General features: G+C 55.4%; 1 protein-coding gene across 1 annotated transcript; it reads left to right on the top strand.

Moving 5' to 3' along the window:
* Positions 1-282: 282 nt before the first annotated feature.
* TCF25 (TCF25 ribosome quality control complex subunit) lies at positions 283-21,811 on the top strand. Its single transcript, XM_074582648.1, has 18 exons — positions 283-490; positions 3,376-3,543; positions 5,744-5,818; positions 7,816-7,940; positions 9,491-9,556; positions 10,631-10,707; positions 11,285-11,415; positions 13,967-14,069; positions 15,017-15,110; positions 16,179-16,271; positions 16,910-17,015; positions 17,424-17,583; positions 18,617-18,704; positions 19,276-19,434; positions 20,166-20,256; positions 20,568-20,647; positions 21,247-21,319; positions 21,556-21,811. Exons 1-18 carry the CDS (start codon positions 326-328, stop codon positions 21,715-21,717), a joined length of 2,016 nt encoding a protein of 671 aa, XP_074438749.1. The 5' UTR covers positions 283-325; the 3' UTR covers positions 21,718-21,811.
* The last annotated feature ends 2,202 nt before the right edge of the window (positions 21,812-24,013 follow it).

The following is a 24,013-nucleotide window of genomic DNA, read 5'->3' as shown; positions in this document are numbered from 1 at the left end:
TCCCACGACCCCTCCCTCCCCGAGACATATTTCACGCGGTGTCCGCGCGGGGCGCGAAGCAGGACCCGGGCAGCTCGCAGTGCGCCTGCGCAAGGGGAGGGGGGATGCGGCACTAAAACGGGGCGCGCATGCGTGCTGTCGGCCGACGCGCAGGCGCGGTGGGGCGGGTCCGGGGCCCCGGTCTGCGCATGCGCGGTGGGGCGGGGCGGAGGGCAGGTCTGCGCAGGCGCAGCAGCCACCCATGCGCAGGCGCGGCGGGGCGGGCACGGGACGGCGCAGGCGCGGTAGGGGCGGCGCGCGCAGGCGCGGTGCGTGACGGGGCTCCATGTCGCGGCGGGCCCTGCGGCGGCTGCGGGGCGAGCAGCGGGGCCAGGAGGAGCCGGGTCTGGGCGAGTTGGGCCTGGATCCCGGCCCCGAGGGGGGACAGGAGGGTCTGCCGTCGGCCGCTTCCGGGAGGGCCCGTGCCGGCGTCAGCAACCGCTTCGAGCTGGTGAGGGGAGTGACAGTGCCGGGGGAGAGGTTGGGGCCTGCGGGGTGGTGGGGCCTGGGACGGGCAGCTGGAGTGGCAGTGGCTCTGGGGGGGAGCAGCTGGGGTGACAGTGGCTCTGGGGGGGAGCAGCTGGGGTGGCAGTGGCTCTGGGGGGGAGCAGCTGGGGTGGCAGTGGCTCTGGGGGGGAGCAGCTGGGGTGACAGTGGCTCTGGGGGGGAGCAGCTGGGGTGACAGTGGCTCTGGGGGGGAGCAGCTGGGGTGGCAGTGGCTCTGGGGGGGAGCAGCTGGAGTGGCAGTGGCTCTGGGGCGGGCAGCTGGAGTGGCAGTGGCTCTGGGGGGGAGCAGCTGGAGTGGCAGTGGCTCTGGGGGGGAGCAGCTGGAGTGGCAGTGGCTCTGGGGGGGAGCAGCTGGGGTGACAGTGGCTCTGGGGGGGAGCAGCTGGGGTGGCAGTGGCTCTGGGGCGGGCAGCTGGAGTGGCAGTGGCTCTGGGGGGGAGCAGCTGGGGTGGCAGTGGCTCTGGGGGGGAGCAGCTGGGGTGACAGTGGCTCTGGGGCGGGCAGCTGGAGTGGCAGTGGCTCTGGGGGGGAGCAGCTGGGGTGGCAGTGGCTCTGGGGGGGAGCAGCTGGGGTGACAGTGGCTCTGGGGCGGGCAGCTGGAGTGGCAGTGGCTCTGGGGGGGAGCAGCTGGGGTGGCAGTGGCTCTGGGGGGGAGCAGCTGGGGTGACAGTGGCTCTGGGGCGGGCAGCTGGAGTGGCAGTGGCTCTGGGGGGGAGCAGCTGGGGTGACAGTGGCTCTGGGGGGGAGCAGCTGGAGTGGCAGTGGCTCTGGGGGGGAGCAGCTGGGGTGGCAGTGGCTCTGGGGGGGAGCAGCTGGGGTGGCAGTGGCTCTGGGGGGGAGCAGCTGGGGTGACAGTGGCTCTGGGGCGGGCAGCTGGGGTGGCAGTGGCTCTGGGGGGGAGCAGCTGGGGTGGCAGTGGCTCTGGGGCGGGCAGCTGGAGTGGCAGTGGCTCTGGGGGGGAGCAGCTGGGGTGACAGTGGCTCTGGGGGGGAGCAGCTGGGGTGGCAGTGGCTCTGGGGCGGGCAGCTGGAGTGGCAGTGGCTCTGGGGGGGAGCAGCTGGGGTGACAGTGGCTCTGGGGGGGAGCAGCTGGGGTGGCAGTGGCTCTGGGGGGGAGCAGCTGGGGTGGCAGTGGCTCTGGGGCGGGCAGCTGGAGTGGCAGTGGCTCTGGGGGGGAGCAGCTGGGGTGACAGTGGCTCTGGGGGGGAGCAGCTGGAGTGGCAGTGGCTCTGGGGGGGAGCAGCTGGAGTGGCAGTGGCTCTGGGGGGGAGCAGCTGGGGTGGCAGTGGCTCTGGGGGGGAGCAGCTGGAGTGGCAGTGGCTCTGGGGGGGAGCAGCTGGGGTGGCAGTGGCTCTGGGGGGGAGCAGCTGGGGTGACAGTGGCTCTGGGGGGGAGCAGCTGGAGTGGCAGTGGCTCTGGGGGGGAGCAGCTGGAGTGGCAGTGGCTCTGGGGGGGAGCAGCTGGGGTGGCAGTGGCTCTGGGGGGGAGCAGCTGGGGTGACAGTGGCTCTGGGGCGGGCAGCTGGAGTGGCAGTGGCTCTGGGGGGGAGCAGCTGGAGTGGCAGTGGCTCTGGGGGGGAGCAGCTGGGGTGGCAGTGGCTCTGGGGCGGGCAGCTGGAGTGGCAGTGGCTCTGGGGGGGAGCAGCTGGGGTGACAGTGGCTCTGGGGGGGAGCAGCTGGGGTGGCAGTGGCTCTGGGGGGGAGCAGCTGGGGTGACAGTAGCTCTGAGGGGGGGCAGCTGGATGACATTGGCTCGGGGGGGAGCAGCTGGGGTGACAGTGGTTCAGGGAGGGCAGCTGAAGTGGGAGGGGGCTGCTGGGATGGCAGTTATTGGGTGGGGAATGGCTGAAGGGTGACAGTGACTGTGAGGGGGTGATTTGGAGGGCAGTGACTAAGGGGGGGGGGATGTTGGGGGCTGACTGGAGGGAACAGGGGAGCTGGGTGGCAGTGACCGAGAGGGATGATCCAGGGGGCAGTGGCTGGGTGGGGGTGACCCAGGTGACAGTTTGTGAGAGTTATCTGGGGTCAGTGATTGGAGTGGGACTGAGGGTTTTGGGGTGGTGGGTGACCTGGAGGGCCTTGGGGAGACTCAGCTGAGGGGATGTGAATTGGGGGGTGGGAAATGGAGGGAGATGGGGGCTATAGGGCGGGCTTGAGGGGGCAGCAACTGGGGCTAAACTGGGAGAGAATTGGAGGGAGGCCTGGGAGGAGGTGAGTGGTCTGGATGTTGTCAGAGCTGGGCTTGAGTGTCGGGATGGCCAAACAGTGGGTGATACTGGTTTCAGGAACATGCCTGCCACATTCCCAGCCCTGCAAGATCCCAGTGTTGGAAGTCGGGGCTCATGCAGGCCCTGATGGCACAGATGGGTCCTTGGGGTGGCAGACCCTGAGCCTTCCTCTCTGGGTATCTTGGCCAGCCCCAGTGGCTCCTTGTGCTTCCCCCAGGCTTGGCTGTGTGAACATTAGGCAATGCTGGCTTTGGAAGGTCTTTTCAAGGAAGAGTAAAGTCCAGATAGGGCCATGCTTTTTCTGCCAGCCATGCCGTGCAGGAGACGTGTTGTCGTGACCCTCCAGCGATTTGATGGGTGCAGGGCTGTTCCAGGGACCTGCCAGGTGACACGGTTTAAGTGAGGGGTCATCCCCGTCTGTCTGCTGGAGAAGCCAGTCAAGCAGTTGAGCCCTCTGTTGCTGCTGCGATGCTTTTTTCTTCCATTTGCAGGTGGGAGTGTAACAGATCAGATCCCTGGGGAATTCCATCCCCCAAGCGCAGGAGGGGGCAGAGCTCAGCCCCATGCCAGCTGTTTTGGCAGCTTGTCCGTCTGTTTGCACAGATCACCGCTGAGGAGTCGGAGGATGAGCTGCCGTCTAGAGAGGAACAAGGGGATGCTCAGCTTGGTGAGCGGGATGCAGCAGAAGGGAACAACAAAGGGGCTGTAACTGAAGAGTCTAAAGGCGATGGGCAGAGACGTGGGGAGGAAGCAGAGCAGCCGGACCAAACGGTAACTAAACCACAAGTATCTGGTGATGATGGTGGTTGCTGTGCAAAGTGCGGGGAGAAGATTTCTTATTTCCCTGTCTCTGTATGCACTGAGCAGCTTTGTGGGTACCAGATAAGTGTGTTTCTTTTCCCTTGCACCTGGGTTTTGTCAGAGGCTGATGACATGAGCCTCAGGGGAGGGAGCTTAAACCCAGGTGCTTGGGGCTCCAGATCTGGAAGAGAATCAGCAGTTTGGTGCTGAGGGTTGCGTTTATGCCTGAGATCTGGGGAGATTTTATGTCCACAGAGGGGAGGTTCCTGAGGAAGACCTTGTGCTGTGTCCTCATGAGCACTGAGGTTAGGCAAAGCGCGCAGGAAGGAAAGCACCCTGGGATTCTGAAATGGAGATTGCTGTTCTGCTCCCTTTGCTGTACAATTAATTGAGCTCTGCACCGCATGTGGAGTTGGGCTGTTGTGTAAGTGCTCAGTTGTGGTTTAACCCCAGCTGACAGCTAGGACCACGCAGCCATTCACTCACTCCTCCCCACCCCCAATGGATAGGGAGAAGAGAGAGAAAAAAACCCAAACTCGTCGACTGAGATGAAGACAGTTTAATAGAACAGTAACAGAAGGTAAAATAATAATAAAGTAAAAGAATATACAAAATGAGTGATGGAATGCAATTGCTCACCACCTGGTGATCAATTGCCCAGCCTCTCCCGAGCAGTGATCGCAGATTCCTGCTCCCTGGCCAACCCCCGTTTATATACTGAGCATGGCACCCATGGTATGGAATATTCCTTTGGCCAGCTTGTCTTGTCTATGCTCCCTCTGAGCTTCTATGGGAAGCTGAAAAGGTCCTTGACTTAATGAATGTAAGCATTACTTAAGCAACAACTAAAACAATATGTGTTATCGACATTCTCATTCTAAATCCAAAACACAGTGGCTGCTGGGAAGAAAATTAATTCTATCCCAGCTGAAACCAGGACATCAGTGAAGCATTTGTTTTGGAGTGGATGATGTAAAGATTCCAAACAATGTAAACTAAACATTGAACTTATTATTTTATGGAGCACTTTGTTGTTTTTTTGTATTAAGATTCCCTCCTGCGGTCTTTATCAGCTCAGAAGTGTCTCCTTACAGAAGCGTGTAAGGAAAGGGACACTTTAATTAACAGTTTGACAGTGCAAGTCTAGCCCGTGTCTCACTGGAGATGAGGATGGGGGAGAGTGAAGGGGGGTTGGCCCCCTGGCCTCACCCATTAGGGCTCAGCATTTGGGGTGGGCCTCTGAGTTTTGGATGCCAGATGGTGTGGCCAGAGGGGCAAAGACTGCCGTCTGTGTATGGTCCGGCTGTGCTGGTAGCCTCAGCCAGCCCAGGGGCCTGGGAATGCTCTGGATGTGTGGTGTGAGCTCTGCTTGGTCGGTCCCTGCCTGAGCAGTGGCTCCAGCAGCCCCTGACCCGGTGAATTTGCTGCGTAAGCACTGCAGGGTGCACCTGCTGCTTCTCTCACAGCTTCCTGGAGAGAAACGTGGGAGCCCTTGGCAGGCGTCTCCCCACCCTTTCATAGAGACAGATTGGGGCTGCATATTCCCCTAGTTCCGAAATCAGCTCGGGAGCTGTGGGGTTGTTCTGGTAACGCTGTTACTCGCTGTATTACCTGTGTAGATTCTGGAAATGCGCTTTTTAGCTCTGTATGCCTTGGGGAAGAGCCAGCGTGGACAGCAGTGTGCCTGTCGGGTTAGGGAATGCTATGCAGCATTGTGAGCTGAAGTAGCTGCATTGTCAGCGAGAGGAACCTGTATCGTATGGTGCTTCCAGGCAGGTGTTGGTTTCTATGGAAATTGGAGTGACTGATGAAACTTCATGCTCACTAGAAAGACAGAAATGAAGTTTGTTCTAGGGACTAAAGAGAGGCTGAAACATTTCTTCCACACCTGGTGTATCTAAAAGAGTTTTTTGCCCGATTTTGTAGTATCAGACATATGAAAACTGGCTGAGATTTAACCTTTGCATTTGTAAACCTTTGGTGGTTTCCTCCATTTTCTCCTTGTGTCTTCATTTCCACTCGCTGAAAAATTTGAAAGGATGAATATTGGTTTCATTTACGGACCCTCCTGCCATGCTGATCCCTGTGGGAAATGCTCCTCTCCCTGGTGGAGCTTTCATCCCTGCAGTCCATGGGCATGCTCTGACAGCTGTTCCATTTCTCTTTGCAGCCTATGTTGAGTAACAAGCCACGAAAGAAAAAAAAGAAAAGGAAAACCAAGAAAACTTCAGCAGGGGAGACTCTGGTATGTCTGTGTTTGCTCGGAGAGTTAGTGGCTATGCATTGGGGTTGACAAAGTGGCTACTCTGAGATGGCTGCAGAAAAGATTTTGAGGCAAAAATGCTCGTTTGTGCACTGTACTCATTTAAAATTATGAAATGGCAACAGCAGCTTTTGACTGTGGTCCTTCAAGCAGCCGAGACTGGCGCAGCTCTGCTGCGGATGCTTGGAGCTGAAATCCTCACAGTGGCGTATTCTTTCATCTCTGCTTCGAGGCTTCACACGGGAGGGGGTACTGCGCGAGGAGTTTTGCATTTTCATTTTATTTTCCCTGCCCTACTTAGGTGGCTGTCCCTGCTCTGCAGAGCCATACAGAGCTCTCGCTGTCAGTTGTCATTCGCGTTCCGTTCTCCTCCATGCACAGCCACGCACCTTCTCTGTAGGTTGACATCTGATAGCTGAACGCTGATAGGAGTGTCTGCTCGTACCTTATCAGCAAATGCACTGCTAAGTGCTCTTTCTGCAGGACCTGCTCTGTCCCCTCAGTGGTGAAGGGAGCAAGGGGACAGTGATTCTCTCTAAGGTGTTTACCCCTAAGGAAGTGTGCTTAGACCGAGAGAACTTTATCCAGTGTCTTTGTTTGTTATGGCTAAAACTTGGAGACAAATGCGTATGCTTGAATACACTTTATCTGCTTGAGCTAAGCTAGGAGACTAAACGGATCACAGTCATTGGTCTTTTAAATTCAATAGAAATAAAGTCCAAGCGGGAGCTAGTTTTTGCTAAGGTTTAAGAATCTTAACTACTCACTCGAGCGAGATCCTGTGCTAAACATCCTGAGCCAGAGTATGCTGAAGTGCCAAACAGATGAGCCGTGACTCCCATGTAGGTGCCCAGCTGACCACCTCCTCCCCAGGAATACAGTTGGGCGAGCTCAGAGCGAGTTACTAAGGCAGAGAACCTGATCAAAGAGCCCGTTTCCTCTCCTAGCCCGAGACTAACAAGCAATAGGGTGGCATCTGCTAGCTGTAGGCTCTTGTGAGACTTAATGCCCAGAACCAGGCAGTTTGATTTGCTAATTAGAGATAATACCACCTTTGTTGAAGCACTTAAATCCAAAGCATGTTATAAACTTTTCATGTATCCACTCCACACGGGATGGCTATATTTAGCTGGAAAAGGCAAGCTCGCAGTGCTATTTGGGTGTTGTGAATGGAATTCCATGTTCCACCCACGTACATCACGAGGAGGATGTGAAACGGCCGCATAAGAAATGCGTCAGTTGCTATTTTTGGGGAAAAATAGAGGAAAATCAGGATAAGAGTGTTATACAACTGTTGAATGTGCACCACTGGATATATTCTTTGGGTTGTTACAAGATGGGGAGAGTGGGAGTGCAATATGTTAGAGCTGGGTTAAAATCACGCGAGTGTTTGGTATCTTCTTCCAAGGGTCACAGCAGTAACTTAGTGTTTCCGTGGAAACTAGATGGTAAAGGCTGATTATTTAAAATATTTATGATTAAAATCAGCACCCCAACACTTCATTATATTGTGGGGATTGTAGTATAAATAAACCAGACAAAGCACAGTGAAGGCCAGGTAAGAAGGGGCAGACCAGAGGCCAGACGGCCTGCCAGCTCTTGCCCATGCTAGATTTATTCAGCTGGTGTGTTTGAACTCATGGTGGCATGGAGAGCAACAGCCCTGTGATAGCTTGAGCAAGTGGGGAAGAGCAGCCAGCCCTTACGGGGACACTTGGACAGGGAAAACAGGCTCTCTGTGGGATTGCTGAGGGAATACAGGGTGCTAGGTGCAGAGCAGGAGGCCTCAATAAGAGAGGGTACATGCGCACCCGAGGTGAGCGATGGGGTAGCAGCAGGGTGAGTGGTAGGGGCTGCACCAGTATCGCAAGGAGATCAGGACCCAGAGGCAGCCGGGTACGATCTCTGTTGGGTGACCTGTGTGCCACGATGACTCATTCTGTAATAACTGCCTTGTCTTTGCATGTGCCTGTCTTAAGGAAGATAACGACCTGGAAGACATCGACAGCCTGCTGGAGAAGATTGAGGATACCAATGGGCTATTACAGCAGACCCAGAGCGGAATAATCACTGACAGCAGGCCTCTACTCTACATAGAGCACAGGTAGTGCTTGCTTCCTTCCTGATTTTGGCTTTGGCCATGATAGGGATATCCCTTCCCCCAAGGAAGGGAGTTGGGAGCCTCCTGGTGCAATCAGGACCTTGCTTGAAAGGGGTTGTGGTAATGGTTGTGCACATCCCTGTTTCTAACCGCTGCGTTTAGAGCTGTGTTTGGTTTTGAGCAGTGACTGGTATTCATCAGTCCTGGTTTGAGTGGATGACTGAACCAGACTAGCTTCCAGAGGTACCTTCCAGCCTACAACGCTGTGTGACTCTGTGGGAGAATCTCTGCAGAGCTGCTGATAGCCCTGGTGCATAGTTTTGCAATTGAACCTGCCTGGCCAGGTGACCAGCTGCATTCAGACCGAGTGCTGTGAGCAGCAGGCCCCAGTGCAGCATATGCTGTCCTGCGAGGAGGGCTGAGCAGTGCCAGGAGCTAATTTCACCAGGAAAGCTGGTTAGACTTGTCTAACCTTTCCTGCATGTCACCATCAACAAAGTGGTCTAAACACCGAGAGTGTCCAAGAGCTGAAGAATGAGTCGGCCTCAAATTAGAGACCTGTAACATCTGGGCCTGAGTCGCACTGGGAAACCTGGTGGGAATGGGCTGCCTGGTATGTCCGGTGTGTTTCAGAACCCGGGGCTGGTGCAGACACTGTCAGTTCTTTCTGTTTTTGGAGAAAGCTTTTAAATTTGTAGCTGGGACGACTTACCAGTCCCAGTTTTGAAACCTTCAGGGACACTGCATCAAAACAGCCTAGGCTGGCAGGCACTGGGTGCTAGCGCAGCCTGTTCAGGGATGTTTCAGTAAAGGCAGAGTGTTTGTTTACCTAGGGGTGGCTTTAAGCTTCAGTGACTTCTCTGGTCATGTAAACGTTATTCAGAAACCTTTGAGAGCTGGATAGTCTCTGAGCAGGTGAGGGTTGTCAGTGCTGTATCTCAGCCTTGCACTCTCTCTCTTGAAGCCCCACTTGCTGGATGGCAGAGAATCCCCTCTCAAACACACCTCCCTTCTCTGAGGTCAGTGTTAGGTCAAGAAAACTGTAGGTGTTGTCATGCTTTGATATGAGATCTTCGTTTTAAAAAAATGTATTTTAATCCTTGCCAGCCTCCATGCAGTGGTTAGGGTGTGCCCCCAAACTGCAGGCTGCCACGCTAGACTCGGCAGCAGGTGAGTATCTCGTGTTTTCCAGGCACACGTACCCTGAATGCACACTCCTGCACGGAGGCTGTCCAGGGAGTATCCCAGACTAAGGCTCCAGCTGCCCAAGAGAGGGCAGCAGAAGTATTCCCCAGCTCAGCACTGTTTAGGAGCAGAGCGCAAAGGAAGCGTGCATCTGATTGAAAAAGTGTTTTGATGCCTCCCATTCGGACCGTTCTTAGGCTCCTTTCAGTTTGTTGTGTGAGATCAGTGGGGTGTGTGACAGTTCAGGGGGCTGGCCAGAGACAGTTTAAGGTACAGAGCACTTGGCACTGATTGAGAAGACTTGAGCATGAGACTTTTGGCTATATTTAACTGATGGTAGCATTTCTTTCTTGTTTCAACCTTCACAGAAACTTGAACCCAGAAAACGAGTTGAAGAGATACTTTGGGGCTCGCGCTGTTCTTGGTGATCAGAGGTTAGTCCAGAATTTAATGTTAAACCCTTTCAAAGTCCCAAGTTGGTGCGTCCAAGTTGGCTCCAAGTCCAAGCCCCCAGTGCCACACCTAGGCAGGGAATCCAGGGTTCAGGGTGTCTTACTCATTTAGTCATCGCTTGTTGGGACAGGAGAATATTCTTTTGTGATGGTGGGGGGTGTAGGACTTCTCCAGGCTTTTGCTGGCATTTGCTTTTTCTTCTGCTGATTTCCTCTCTCATTTACTGTCAAACACCCTTCTAAAGTCCTTTCACTCAAATTCACAGAGTACAGGCTCTTGGATTTTTATTTTTTTTCCCTTTCTCCAGCATTTGCTGCTTGTTGCTATTCACCCCCTGAATACTTTTCGGGGGGTCGCATGCACTTGCTTTCAGGGAACCTACTGCCTCTTGGGCATGAGGTGTTTATGCAGTTATCCATTGCACTGTGGTTAGTGTTATCTGTAAATCCCTGCTTTCGTGAACTAGTTGAAAAGTGTGCACGTAAGAAGGGCATAAGCTCAGAGCAGCGACGGTGAAAGCAGAAGCCTTCTCGGAGAGAGTCTGTGGAAGAATATTTAGCGCTTGAGGAAAAAGCAGCAGTCCATTACTGAGGAGACATGACTTTCTTAGAATAGCTTTGATTTCTGAATTCTTCCTGCCCTGAACCAATAAATTGATTGCGTTTGTGAGCATGGCTTAACTAAATCAGTTGACATTTGAAGGCAGTGCTGGGAAGAGAGATGAGTCAGAGGGGCATGGGGCTCTCTTAATTGGACCTGGGAAGCTGTTGGAAGCAAAGAGGCAGCTGAGAACTTGGCAGGAATAGAAACAGGGGAGAGAAGCTATTGAAGTGGAAATGCTGGAGGCACTGGCTGGCCCAGAGAGGAATGGTTCAAGTAAGGCAGAGTATGTTGTGTCTTGAAGGTAAAACATGTTAAAGCTCCATGTGGCAGGGTTGCAGCTGGGGAAGAAGTTGGGTCTCTTTTTCCCTGAATCATTGTTTTTCTGGCTGCTTTCAGCCCTCCTCGTTCTGTTAGTACAGAGCAACTGTGACCTGTTGTGTTTATTTCCTTAGGCAAAGGCAGCGCCAGTGTGTCCGCGGCACGTGGCTGACGACTCCCCAGAGCACCTGGCCACGCTACACCAGAACAGGTGAGGCTTTCGGTGCCACCTCCTGAAGCACCACACTGCTGCTAGCCACTGGGGTGCCTCGGTCCCGTGACCATGTTGGCACGGACGGCTGCTCCGTGCCAGCCTGGCTTTCCTAGAGCATCCACGCATGGAAACCGGAGCTGCTTTCATCAGCTGCCAGGCCCAGGCTTCGTGCTGGCTGATGCAGAAAGGGAACTGTTTGTCAGCTGATGAAAATACTTCTTTTCTTAACACGCAGAACTCTGTTGTATTGTATCATAGTATTTGAGCTTTTTTCCCCTCCTTATTTGAGGTAACGGGTGATGAGTACTTCCCTTCTTAACAGCAGTCTTGCTGGATAATGAGAAATATCCATGGGGAGAGCAAGCTGCCTGAGCTTCTCGGGTGGGTTTCGGACTTTGACTCATGGGAGGAGGTAAAGGAGTGAAATTCTCTGGGAGTTTCTGAAAATGCGTCTGGTTTTGGACCCAATGATATGAATGAGCTTTCTGTGTGACAAGAAAGTGGAAGAGCTTTTCTTGCCGCTGTGCTTGCTGGCTGGCAGCACATGTACCTGTGTCTCCCGTGCATCTTCTAGGTATTGTCATGGAGCTGGTGGACACCAAGGGGGGAGTGCAGTACTTCACGTTTGAGCACCATCGCAAGTACCAGGAAGTGCAGTTGAAGTTCCTGGAAAATGTAGAGACCATGGACCCCAACAGTGTCGTGGTATGTTGTGAAATTGGGTTGCCCATGCTGTTACCTCCTGCGTTCCTGCAGCCCCTTTTCCTGGCAGGAGGGGTGGGCTGATGCATCCCAGGGCTTATTTTTTGCCAGTCTCATTTTGAGCAGTAGAGCCCTGTGCCCCCTCTGTGTGGAACGAGGCAGCGTTAGTTGCTGAGTTCTGCTCTCACCTTATGAATAAGATAAGTGACCACCTTGGTGTAAATGAGGTCCAGTGGCTGGCGGTGGACCCTTGGCTCTGCCCGAGAGCATGCCAGGTAGCCATCTGGAAGAGGACCGAGCAGGAAATGACCATTTTGCTGAAAGGGTAGGAATAAAGCTCCCTTGTCTCAGCTCTTCAGCTGGGAAAGGAAAAACATTGTATAAACCTATCTTTAAATGGGAATCTAAACTAACAGCTGTTCTATTTATAAACTGTTGCATGGATGAAAAATGTGTCTTTCCTTGGTATTTCAGCAAAACAGTCTTTGTGTTGAAAGTTCTTCATGCGTGTCCAAGCTCATTAAACTGTATGGTAACATTTATAGTTTGTAGTGATAAGCAACAGTAAAATTGCTCTGCACCCTGCTGAACCATAATTGAGATATTTTTGGTCTGAAAACCCTGGCCACATGAGCTCGGATATAAGCCCTGGAGAAGTTTCTTAAAGAGGCCATTGTGTACTAAATAAAGTTTACTTCCTTCTGCTTTCCCACACTCTGCTCAGGGCGCTGCTCCCTCCAGCTCATCAGTTCTGCCTGCTAACTGGGCTGGGATTCGCATTAAATGATGGCGAAGCAATTCCTGTGCAGCAGTGATGGACCTGAGAGCCAGCGCCCTAAGGACAGCTCAGACATGGTCTCACGGCTGTGCAGAGCAGGACAGGTTTTCCCTGGGAATTCTTAGTCTTTATGCTCTGTCCCTGCTGAATGGGTCTGGCTATGTTTGAAGATGTTCCTACAGCTTTAGTCTTTCGATTTTCTGTTAAGGATAAAATCTAACAGACAGGGTTTTGCCGATGCCAGAAGTACTTCAAACCTCCAACCAGTTTATCTGTGACGGCCACAGTTTCACGCGGCTGGACCCCGGATCTGCCATGCTGCTATGGTTTCAGCCTGCAAAATGTGATTTTTTTGGGGCGTCTTGCTTATTGAGTATTTTTGTGCTCTTGCCAGTGTATTAAAATGGTTTTGCTGGTGAAGTTGCAAGTGCATGAAGAGCGCGTCTTCCCATCACAATGGCCCTGTGTGCTCCATCTCTTCCAAAAAGGACTAGAAAGAAACTTGAGAGCAAGCAGGGAAGGGGTAAAATGTCAGGCAAGTGGCACTGAGGCAAAGGCACTGGGCTGGGACAGCCTAAAACACAAAGGCTGTACTGTAGGTGGGCACACTGGCCACCACCCTGTAGATGTACGGCGTCTGGAGCTTTTGAAGTCGTATTTTTTCAGTTTTGGGGAAAAAAAAATAAATCCCAAAATTAAACTTTGAGGAGATTTGAAGTAGCTTCAGTATTTTCATATTGAAACTGAATTTTAGGCACTTGGAAATAGTAGCCTGTTTATAATATATTTAGTGAATGCAGAGGTTTTTGAGGTTTGGTTAAACTTTTCTTCTGAAGCCCGGAAAAACGTATTATAAATCCATTACCATTCAGGAGCTGGATCCTGGAATTATAATAAATGTGTCAAAATGTCCTCTCAGTACCCAGAGGAAGCAAAAGTCTGATCCAATGCTCAGAATTTTTAAGGGATAAGGAATAAAACAAAAATGTAATTATGCCTGCTGCCTGCATCTTGAGTATTATATGCAGTGCTGGGCCCTCACCTTCAAAACGATATGGTGGAGCTGGGAGGGATTCGGAAAAGGACAGCAAAGGTGATCAAAGGGCTGACACGGCCTCTGTGCTGGAAAAGCTGGGTCGACTGGGAGGGAGGTGCCTGAGGGAAGCTGCCATCGAGGGCCCAGATCCTGCATGGAGTAAGGAGAGATCTCCCTGCTGGCCCTCCCAACACATGGATGGGGCTGGCAGGTTGGGATTAAAGCAAGTTCTTCACACTTTGTGCTTAAGTGGTGGCTTTCTGTATCACAAAGCTGGGGTGCTGGAAAGCGAACAAAATCACATGAGGAGACACCATTAATATCAGTGGCATCTTTGACAGTGGAGGTCCCTGAACCCCTAAAGGTTGGCAGCTTAAAGTGTGCTGGGAGCCATCACGCGTGCCCAGCTTCATGCCCTCTTTCCCAGGCATCTGCTTGTGGAGGCAGGGCAAGATGGATCCCTACTCTGACCCAGCGTGACAGTTCTTAGGTTCTTAGCTTTTCACATGAGGTGCGTCCGTCCCCAGTCTTGCACTACAGTCTAAGCATTGGCTTTCTGATGATGTGGGACAGGATTTCTTCACCTTCAGAGCCGGGGGCAGGAACAGCCCCTTTCTGGTAGGCACGGTGTCAGGGCATTTGCCTCCCTGCCACGCTTAACAGAGCTTCCCTCGTAGGCACAGTGCGTGAGAAACCCATGATTTGTGCCATCATGTAATCAAGCTCATGCTCTTCTGTAGCCACTGCTTCAGGCGCTGGAACCGTACCATGTGGACTCGCTTCTGCTGCTCAGCGACGTGTGCCGGATGCAGGAAGATCAGGAGATGGCCCGTGAGCTCGTAGGTAAGAGCTGAAGTGAGGAGCAGATGTCTTGGCGTGAATTAGTAATCGAGGGGTTTTGGTTCAGTTTTTGTTTTGTTTCAACAGAGATGCAGCAAACCAGAAGGGTTGGTTTGGTTGTGTCTGTGACTCTGGGCCATGAGCACTCGGCCTTATGTGATCCTGCAGACCAGCAGCTTTTGCTGGAGGCTTTTAAACGGAGCCGGACGTGCTTGTCTGAGGCAAAGCCCATCAGCATTCACCTTCAAAATGAATGGACAGATTGTCTGGACATGGTGGGGGATGTGTCTCACCTGTAGGACGTCCCTTGTAGGAGGAGGGTCTGATTTAGTAGCTACCGGGTCCTGCCGTGTGAGGGCTGCTCCAGGAAGCCTGTGCCCTCTGCGGGGAGCCTGCCCAGCCCTCCAGACCAGCCTGCTTTGCCTTCCTCTGACCAGCACGTTGCAGGTCAGCACGTCCGGCTCTGCTCCTCTGGGCGCTGCAGGCTGCGTGGGGGCAGGAGGCATCCTGGAGGATGGCTGCCCCTCGCACTGCCGTGCTGCGGTCTGGTGTCTGAGATGTGCTGTTTGGCAACCGGGGCATGTGCTCTGCAGCATGATAGGAGGGGCCAGAGGTGAGGACGTGATCTTTGGCTTCCATGTGTGAAGATAGTTGTGGCAGAGGCAGCTGTTCCAGCCTCAATCCCAGACCTCTTCCAGGAGAGTCACTTTTCCCAACTGGAGCATAACCTAATGCCCTCATAAGGGGGCAAGGCTCGCTTGCCTGGGTATGTGCTGCGGCCACGTACTCTGAAGTAGCTTTGTCCCTTGCTGGGCTGTGAGCAAGTTTATTTCATGGCTGCCAGAGCTCTCAATTATCAGTCTCTTCTGGGCTAAATCGACTGCTGTTTTGTGAGCAGTGGGACTGCGTGGGGTGGTGGCGTGCCCTGACGCTGTCCTTGCTGTCTGCAGAGCAGGCGCTGTACAGCCTGGAGTGCTCCTTCCACCCTCTCTTCAGTCTCACCAGTGGGACCTGCAGGTTGGACTACCGGCGGCCAGAGAACAGGTAGGTGGCACGCCGGCCTGCCCCGCATCTGCCGGAGAGCCGTCGCGGCGCGCCCTGGCCTACTTTGGACACGGAGACCCAGATTCACAGCGTCTGCTGTGTCATCCACGGTGGCAGGGGACCTTGAATGTCCCTTTCTGTCGGAACAAGCTCTGCCACTCGGTGGTCGGTGGCAGTGCCCCTCAGCAAGGCAGCAGCAGGGCTCCCGAGATGGGTGCTGGGGTACCAGCAGCTCTTGCACTGAAGTTTCTTTGCAAAGCATCCTCTTTCCCAGGGGATTTCTTATTGGAGCAGTAACTGCTCCCCCCTGTCACATCCTTCTCACGTGAAATTAGTGCCCCTCAGCCTAAAATGGCACTTATTTTTGTCACAGAAATACTCGCTGCATGTTTACAGCTGTGCTTGGTCACTTGTGTGCTGCCTGCTCGGCCTGTGTCCCCAGCGCTCACGCTGCTCCCAGCCCGGCTCTTTATGTAATGACAGCTCTGCAGCTGCAGGGAAAGGTGACTTTATTCTGGGAATTTTCCAGTCAGCTGACCCAAGTCATCCCTCCCAAACTGCTGTACCTGGAGGTCGCTCAGATTTCCAGTACCTGCTCACTGATGGGCTTGGTGCCGTCTGCGACCTGAACGCAGCAATCTGTATTATGCCCGATTTGGGTGTTAGTCCTCTCGTGCAACTGGGTGGGCTGGGACAAGGCAGAATGCAGAGTTCGGGGATTTACTTGTTTCTCTGGTCCTGAGCTATTGGCCAGCCTGGGAGAGCACAAGGCTGCAGGGCCTTGGGGAGCAGGGATGGAGCAGGCCATGGGTTTGCCGTCCCTATGCTTGCACAAAGAAATTAAAAAAAAAAAAAAAAAAAAAAAAAAAAAAAAAAGATGGGATCATGAAGGGTCTGTGTCACCCCATATTGCACCAGGCTGGGTCCCCTGGACCACCCTGACTGCACTGCGACGCTGATGCTTGGAGGGCAAGGAGCTGGGGCTGACTGTGGGTCCCCGTTCTTGAGTGGCACAAGGTGCTTCTCTCCAAAACTGGCTTCTAAAGTCCACTCCTTTTCCCCACACAGGTCTTTCTTCCTGGCTCTCTTCAAGCACCTGATGTTGCTGGAGAAGAGAGGCTGTCCCCGGACAGCCCTGGAGTTCTGCAAGTTGATTCTGAGGTAGGTGCCCCTGCTGAGGGCTGCGCCTCGTTCCCTGTGGAATGGGGCAAGGTGTCTCAGGCTTGGGGGAACACGCTTCGAACAATACACTGAACCTAACCCAGGCAGGAAAACCCCCCAGAGGTGTACTGCTGCTCCCAGGCTCAGTGAGGGCTTGTTTCCACTCCTTACAGATGCAGCGTCACAGGTTAATTTTGAGCACGTGCTCTTATCTGTGGTGCTGCTTTGGAGAGAAGACACTGTTGAGAAGGAGGCTTAAACAGATGGGACCTGGGTGGCCCTTGCTGTTGACTGCTGAGCTGTGGGCCTGGCTGGTTATTATAGCAGAGCTCGCAGTCTCTGTGGAGCAGATGTATGACGGTGGCTTCAGCCTGCTCAGTTTGTGGCCATTGATCCTGCTCCCGGGTGGTGATGGGAGGACTGGCACCTCTCTGCAGGGATGCAGACTGGGCAGGGCGTTGCACCGTCATCCTGGCCATGCAGGAACGATCGTGTTCCCGTTATCTCCGCTTGCTGAGTCACAGAAGCTCTCTGGGTGCTAGTGGGAAAGTCTTGTTTGACTTAGAAATGAGGACAGCTACTTCAGCTGTTGTGACACTGATTTTGTTTCCTCCCCTTGTGCTCGCCTCCCTCTGAAGCCTTGATCCAGAGAACGACCCGCTGTGTGTGCTGCTGCTGATCGATTTTCTCTCCCTCCGAGCTAGAGAATACACCTTCCTGACCCGCATGTTCCAGGAGGTGGAGGTGAGTTGCCCTCAGGCTGCCCTGGCGAGAGAGGGGGCAGAGGGGGGAGAGCTTGGTTTCTGGGGATCTCCCCACCTGGGCTGGACTGGAGGGGGCAGCTGGGCCACAGAGCATGAGGTTTTCCTAACCAGCTTAGCCTTTTGAGGGCTCCCGCATGGCCAGGCTAGCATCCTAAAAATCATCGGAATGACCCGTAAAGGCTAGGGTGTGTGTTCTTGTAATCCTGGTACCCTGCAAACGATTATAGGAACTCAAAATTGCTTACTCAGTTGTGGAGGCACCAAGCCAATGGCTGGGAAGTAACTTAATCCAGCAAGCAAGAAACCCCATCCTGTGTGCAGCCCAGCCACATCGAGATTGTTCTGCATAGCATCATTTCTCGGTAAATCTGTCTCTCTGATCCTGCAGAGTCACCGGAATTTGTCCCAGCTCCCCAATTTTGCCTTCTCGGTGCCGCTGGCCTATTTCTTCCTGAGCCAGCAGGAGGAGCGCTCGGAGCTGGAGCAAAGCCAAGCCCGGGAGAAAGCCGCCCGGCTCATCCAGCTCGCGTTGATCATGTTCCCAAGCGGTAAGTCTGTCCCCACCGGTAAGTCCGTCCCCGCAGGCTTTGTCACTGTCTTCATCTGTGAGAGCGAAGGCTGGATTCCAGGCAGTCAAATGCAGAGGCAGCAGTTTGCCTGTGGGTTGCAAATGGTGTTTGCCTCTGTCTGGGAGATGGGAGCCCTGACTCAGAGGGTGAGGCACCTCAGGCAGTGGCAGGTACTGCTGTACCTGCGTCTGGGGTGGTGGTGGTGATATTCAGCCTTCCCGCACCGTGGCAGGGCTGGCGAGAGGACAGTGGAACCGGGTAGGGCCACCATGGCCGTGAGCCCTCCATGTATTAGGAGGAGATTGGGGACTGTTCTCCCTGCTGTGCACCTTCCTCCGAGCAGCTGGTGCCCCTTCATTAGAGATGGTCACAGGCATCCAAGTTGGGGGAGGATGAGAACTAGAATCTTGGAGGAGGAAAATGTTTCACCCCAGGGTTGGCCAGACCAGAGACAGCAAGTCTCTCTTGGCTTTCCCTCCGAGGCACTGCTCTGCTTTAGATGTGCTCTCTATGGGCGCCCATCACTCTTGCTTTCATCCAGTTGGTGCTGCTGTCCATGAAAGGAGATATACAGCCCCTCTGGGCCCAGAGGAGGGTGTGTCTTTATACGCGGGATTAACCAGCTCTCGAACAGAGGTTTAGTTTGTGTTGGCTGAAACCATCTTTTTTGCTGCTTGTCATGGTGACTGAAATAAAACCCTTGTTCAAGTTCAAAGGCCAGCAGCGTTAAGTGCGGAAAATTGCACCTTATTTCACTGGGGGTAAAAGAAGTTTGTTGTTCTTTTTTCGCTTACTCTGGATCTGTTTCCGTCACCCACGCAGAGACCAAAACGCAGCATAACCCCCAGCAGCACGCTCGCACCCTCCTTGCATGGGTCCTCCTTCAGCGCCCCGGTGGGGGCCCACCTCTGGGATGGGGCTGTCTCTCTGCAGCCCTGGCAGTGGTGAGCGGCCACACCACGGTGCTCCTTGCCGGGCTATTGAAAGCGAGCTGTCTGACTTTCTCCTGCAGTTCTTATGCCGTTGTTGGATCACTGCAGTGTGCAGCCCGATGCCAGGGTCGCGTCCCATTCCTTTTTCGGGCTGAATGCTCAGATAAGGTAAGCCCTGGAGATGTTCTCGGTAAAGAGAAGGAATCGATTTTGCCAGTAGTGGGGCTTTTGCTTGCTAATGGACTTACAAAGCTGCGGAGGAGAATATTTGTTTTTCCTGAGTAGGCTGTTAGATGCTTTGATAATGGATTTCCATAATGGCCACCAGATAAAGCTAATAGAGCTGCCTCACCTTAATGTGGATGGGTCAGAAGTTCATACTGCAGCCTGTCGGTACATGTAGTAAGAGAGAACCACATGTGCGTACTCTCAGGGCAGGCTGTCTCCTACCAGTCTGGATTTCCCTGACACGTGGTCCTCCTGAACACATGAATGGTCTCCCCCTCGGGTCAAGGCAGCGTTAACTTTCGTCTCATGGCTCTGCTTATCCCAGAAATAGATGGAGGCAGAAAAACTGGTGAAGGTAGATGGAAATAGCAAAGCAAAGCAGGGAGCCTGCGATTCCTCTCTTTGTGTTCTCACGCCGAAGCACAGTGCAGAGACGAGCCCTTGCCAGCCAGCACAGGGACCTGCAGGCAGGAAGGAGGAGAGTGCCCTGAATAACAACTGTCTCCTGTAGTCAGCCTCCCGCCTTGAACCAGCTGACGTCCCTCTACGTGGGAAGGACTCACTCCCTGTGGAAGGACCCAGCCGTCATGGCATGGCTGGAGCCCAATGTCCACGAGGTGTTGCGCATGGTGGATGCCCGGGACCCGCTGGTGGAGGAGTCTGAGCACAAGTGAGTGCGGCAGGTGGAGGTGAGCGGCTCTTGTACCAGGCACGGGTGCTGAAACGCAGGGTCGGAGCAGGCCGGGAGGCTCTGCGGATGAGAGGAGCTCTGTCCCGAGCAGCAGCAGCGCTGGGGCTTGCTCAGAGCCCCACAACTGCCGATCTGATGGTCGCTGCTGATGCCAAGGGTTACGCCGTAGGGCCAGGAAGGCAGAGGCTCTTCCGTACTTTGCATAAACATGAATTAAAAGCTGTAGCTTTTGCTCACTGAGTGTGTGCTACGCTGGTTTCCCCCAGCTTCGACTATCACATGTGCCCTGGAAATCGCCCAGGAAGGGTGGAGGGGTTGCCACTGGCTGTGAGGGGCGGGGGTAGCTGCAGGGCTCACAGATATTTATTGCACAGGGCAGGTGAGTGCGTAGAAACACCTTCCAGCTCTGAGAAGCAAGAGAGGGGGGCATCAGGTCTTGCCCTAAGCCAAAGGTAGTTTGCTCTGCTGACCTGCAGAGGAATGGGGCCGGTGAGAGATCCGTGCAGTGTCCCTGAGCTGTTCTGCTCTTTCATCTGAGGTCAGCAGCTGCCAAGTGACTTTGGCTTCACCGTAGGCCAGCTCCGTCCGATAAAGCACATCCCCCCCAGAGCCAGGGATGAAGCTGACGATGCACCTAGAGAAGCAGAAATGGAAAGCTGGCTATGCTGAGGTGTGCTCTGTGCAATCCTCTGCTCCCCTCTCTGCTTTAGGAGAAAGACGCTGTACCAGAGCGCACCCAGGAACATCTACCGGCACATCATCCTCTCGGAGGTGAAGGAGGCCATGGCAGCTCTGCCTCTGGTGAGTGGCCCTGACGGGGAACAGGCGGTGCCGCTGTGCGCGGCGTGGTGGCACTCGCGTCCCTGCAGACACTGGGCATGTCTTAAACCCCAGCCACCAGCAAGAACCACGGGCCTGACCTCAAAGTGTCCTCCCTGTATGTATGGCTTCCCGGGGCTGCACACGGGCGCATGTGTGGGCAGGCCAGGCTGCAGCTGGTTACGTTCCCCGAGACGAAGGGCTGTCCAGCTGGTCTGCCCATCTCTGTGCTTCCGTGTTTGCCGCTGCTGGTGACGCAGCCTTCACCCCTTCTTTCTTCTCCTTCCCCGCAGGAGGTGACCTCGCAGCCTGTGATGGGGTATGACCCCTTGCCTCCTTTGGACTCCATCGTTTCCTACACCAGACCAGAAAGGTACCTTCTCTCCACCCCTCGTTTCTGGCACAGCCGGCGTGTTCCCGGCGCGCCCTCAGCCCCGGGCCTGGGTGCCTGTGGGAGCTCAGAGCTGACGTCCTCCTCCATCTCGGAGGAAGAGCCGCCTGGCTTGTGGTGCTCGCCGACAGGCAGAGCGTACAGGCAGGACTGGTCCTGCTGCTTTTCCTTGATGGTCACCGTCGGAGACGGCGGCTGTTCACAGCCATTAAAGCAAAGGCCATTGAAAAATTTTGGCTGTTTCTTACCCGAGGTGGTTTGGGGTAAATACAGGTTTAAGCGCAGCCAGCCGTGGGGCGCACAGACCGTCCAGGTGAAGCCCATACGTGTCTTATGCACTGACCCAGCTCAGAGCAGACCGGGCAGCACTTTTAACTACTGCGTTGCCCAGAGGCTGGCCAGCTGCTGGCTACTTGGCGTAGGAAATCCCCGAGAATCCCCCAGTACCCTGCTTCGGGGCTGGCTCGGGAGGGGCCGTGCGTTGGTCTGGGCAGCGTGGTTCTCTCTGCGCTGTCTCAGCCCCAGCGAGAGGTCGAGTACCAAGCTGCCCCCTTAACCGCGGTGTGACTTCTGTCTTTCAGAACGAATCGTCCATCCAATGAAAGCACTTTATCTCTCTTCTTCCGATCGCTGTTGCCAAATTTTAACTTGCAGGTATGTGCAGTCAGCTGCTGCGGGGCAGAGCAGAGCACACTTTTGCTGGTGGTACGCAGAAGTTTCCTCTGCACAGTGTTTCTGCAAAGGGAGTGGCTCTTGGCATATGCAGTGTGTAAACGTCAGGTTGCAGAGCAGCCGGATGCTTTTTGGCAAGCGGCATTGTCTCTCTCCCCGCCTGCTGCAGACGGGCGGGCAGCTCCCTGCCTGGCTGCTCCAGCTCCGCTCTCTTGCAGGGGGACATCAGGCACGAGAGGGATGAAGAGGCTGGAGCAGGGCAGGACCTTAACCAGGGGGTGAACAGGCTCATGGCAGCCATGCGGGACATGCTGGCGAACATCCAGTTTCAGGAACCCCCCCGAGACGACAATCCTGAAGGCGACGGGGACTGGGACTGAGCCGAGAGTGCGCGTCTTCCCCCCGCAGCCCTCTGTAATCACACCCCCCCCTCCCCGACTTGTGTTGCTCTCCAATAAAGTCACACAAAACCCAGGCGCCTGCTCTCGCTGCGGGGACGGGCTCGCTCTGGGGGGTGCTGCCACCACGAGCGCTCTTCGTATCTCTCGGCGGGTGGCGAGGGCTGTCTGAACGTGGCAGAGCTAATCTACAGCAGCTGTCCCTCGGCCCCAAGTCAGCTTAGTCCCCTTCTGCCTGCCTCCAGCCACAGGGGCGGTCCCCTTCCCCTGCCTGCCCTTCTCCTGGTTTTGTGTTTGATGGCTGGAGGGGGTTTTTTTCCTCTCTTCTGTGGCTCCTGAGCCGTGCTGCCCTTTGTGCTTCCCCCAGCCTGAAGCCTCCATGAAATACTCCAGGTGCTGGACCTTCCAGCTTGCTGACGAAGGGCTCGGGGTCCCTTCTCCATTGTGGTCCCTCGGGATGCAGAGGAACAAGCTGAGCTTTGGCAGGACCTCCTGGGGAGCTGCAGCGCTGCCGGGGGTGTGCGGGGAGCAGCTCTTCCTTGTGCTGCAGCCTTTTGATCACGCTGTGAGCAGAAAGCATCCCCCCCGCGGCTCTTTGTTTTCCACCCCCCCAGCCTCCATCCCTTGTTTCCCCACCTTCACGTGGGGACACGGAGCGATGCAGAGCCAGGAATGAGGTCAGCAGCACTCCAACCCTGAGCTCATCCTTGCTGCCCGCAAAGCTTTTCCCCCCCCGACTTTTTTCTGCTGTGTAACGGTGTATATGTGGCTCTAATGCTGAGCCAGGCTGTGCTGCCCGGAATAAATCCTCCCCCCTCTTCTGCAGCGTCTGCTGCGTCCCTTCCCGAGGGAGCAGCCTGGATCCGTGGGGGCCGGCGGGGATGGGGCCCATCTGCCCCAGCCTGCCCCAGCCCCATCCCCGCTGGCACATCCCAATCCCGTGGTACAGGATCCCCATCCGCTCCCCGGAGCCTTGTGTTCGCATTGCTTGGATTTGCCGACTCGGCGTTTTTCTAGCCCTGCTCTCAAAGCCTCTGTTGATAAAGCTAAAAATTCATGGCACGTACTGGCCTGCTCTTTAGCCAAGCAGCAGCCGGGAAGGGGGGAAAGCTGGTGGCTGTTGGTCCGGATTCCTTCCACTCGCTTTTCCCTGGGTGGGGGGGAAAATGGCATTTTGCCGTTCCTTGCCTAGTGCCGGGGCTTCGGCTGGAGGCACGGCATGCATTAGCCATGGCTGCCTGCCATGCCCACACTCAGGGTGGGGATGGCACCGTGGCAGCCTGGGACCTCATTCCCAGCGCATCCAGCTGAGCCGCTTTCATCCGTGGCGGAGCCGCGGGGTGTTCAGTGCCATGGGGAAGGGCTCCTGGTGCTCCGCGGGCAGGAGCGGAAGTGGCTGGTGGGAGCGACCATGGGATTGGCCTTTTCATGCAGCCGTGAATGGCTCTTTGGCAGCTGAGTGGCTCCAGGCATCAACACGATCCAAAGGCACATGACGGTCAGATGGGTCCCGCGTCCCCCAGCCTGCCCGGGCTCCCTCCGGCACCGGGCTTTGCCAGGGCACGGGCGCAGCATCGCGTTTAATCATGCCTTTGACGTTCCCTATCGGACCCATGGCCTGCCCTGCAGCAAAGCACCTTCCCCAGGGCTGGGTCAGGCGAGGCCACTGGTGCTGTGGGGCCAGTGGGGGAGACGGGGTTCCCAGCCCCGCACATGGGGGCTGGGAGGGGCAGCTTGACTCCTGCAGTGGGGAGGGTCCCACTGGGGTCCCCAAGGTGCACGGACACCCCAGGGGACACAGGACCCACCCAAGGCACGCAGGCTTGCAGGGCACATGGGACCTCCCAAGACACACAGTCCCCCAGCGTGCAGGGATTCCCCCCCCCAGGGCACAGAGGACCCCAGGACACATGGGGACCCCAAGGTGCATGGAACCCCAGGGCACAGAAGACCCCTATGGCACACAGCCCCCCAAGGTGCACGGCCCTGGAGGTGTATGGACCCGCTCAGGGCACATGGGACCGCCAGGCACATGCTGACCCCAAGCAGTTGGGCTCCTTGGGGCCGTGCTGGGGGTCAGGCCTCCGTGGTGGCTCCCTTGGCTGCCGGGTGCTGCCGTCATGCGGGTGCCCACCCTCCTCAGGAGGAGGAGCCGCGGGAGCCAGCTTTAAAGTGGGGCAGAGAAAAGGCCCTTTCTTCTCCGTCACCCTGGGCCGGCAGTGCATGGCTGCGGGGACGCTGGGCAGGGCTGGCCAGGAGGACGGCTGAGACACCGGGG

The sequence above is a fragment of the Larus michahellis genome, chromosome 4 (genome assembly GCF_964199755.1).
Source record: "Larus michahellis chromosome 4, bLarMic1.1, whole genome shotgun sequence".
Taxonomy (NCBI): Eukaryota; Metazoa; Chordata; class Aves; order Charadriiformes; family Laridae; genus Larus; species Larus michahellis.
Note: the sequence above shows the minus strand (reverse complement) of the source record. Positions and strands in the feature narration are given on the sequence as shown.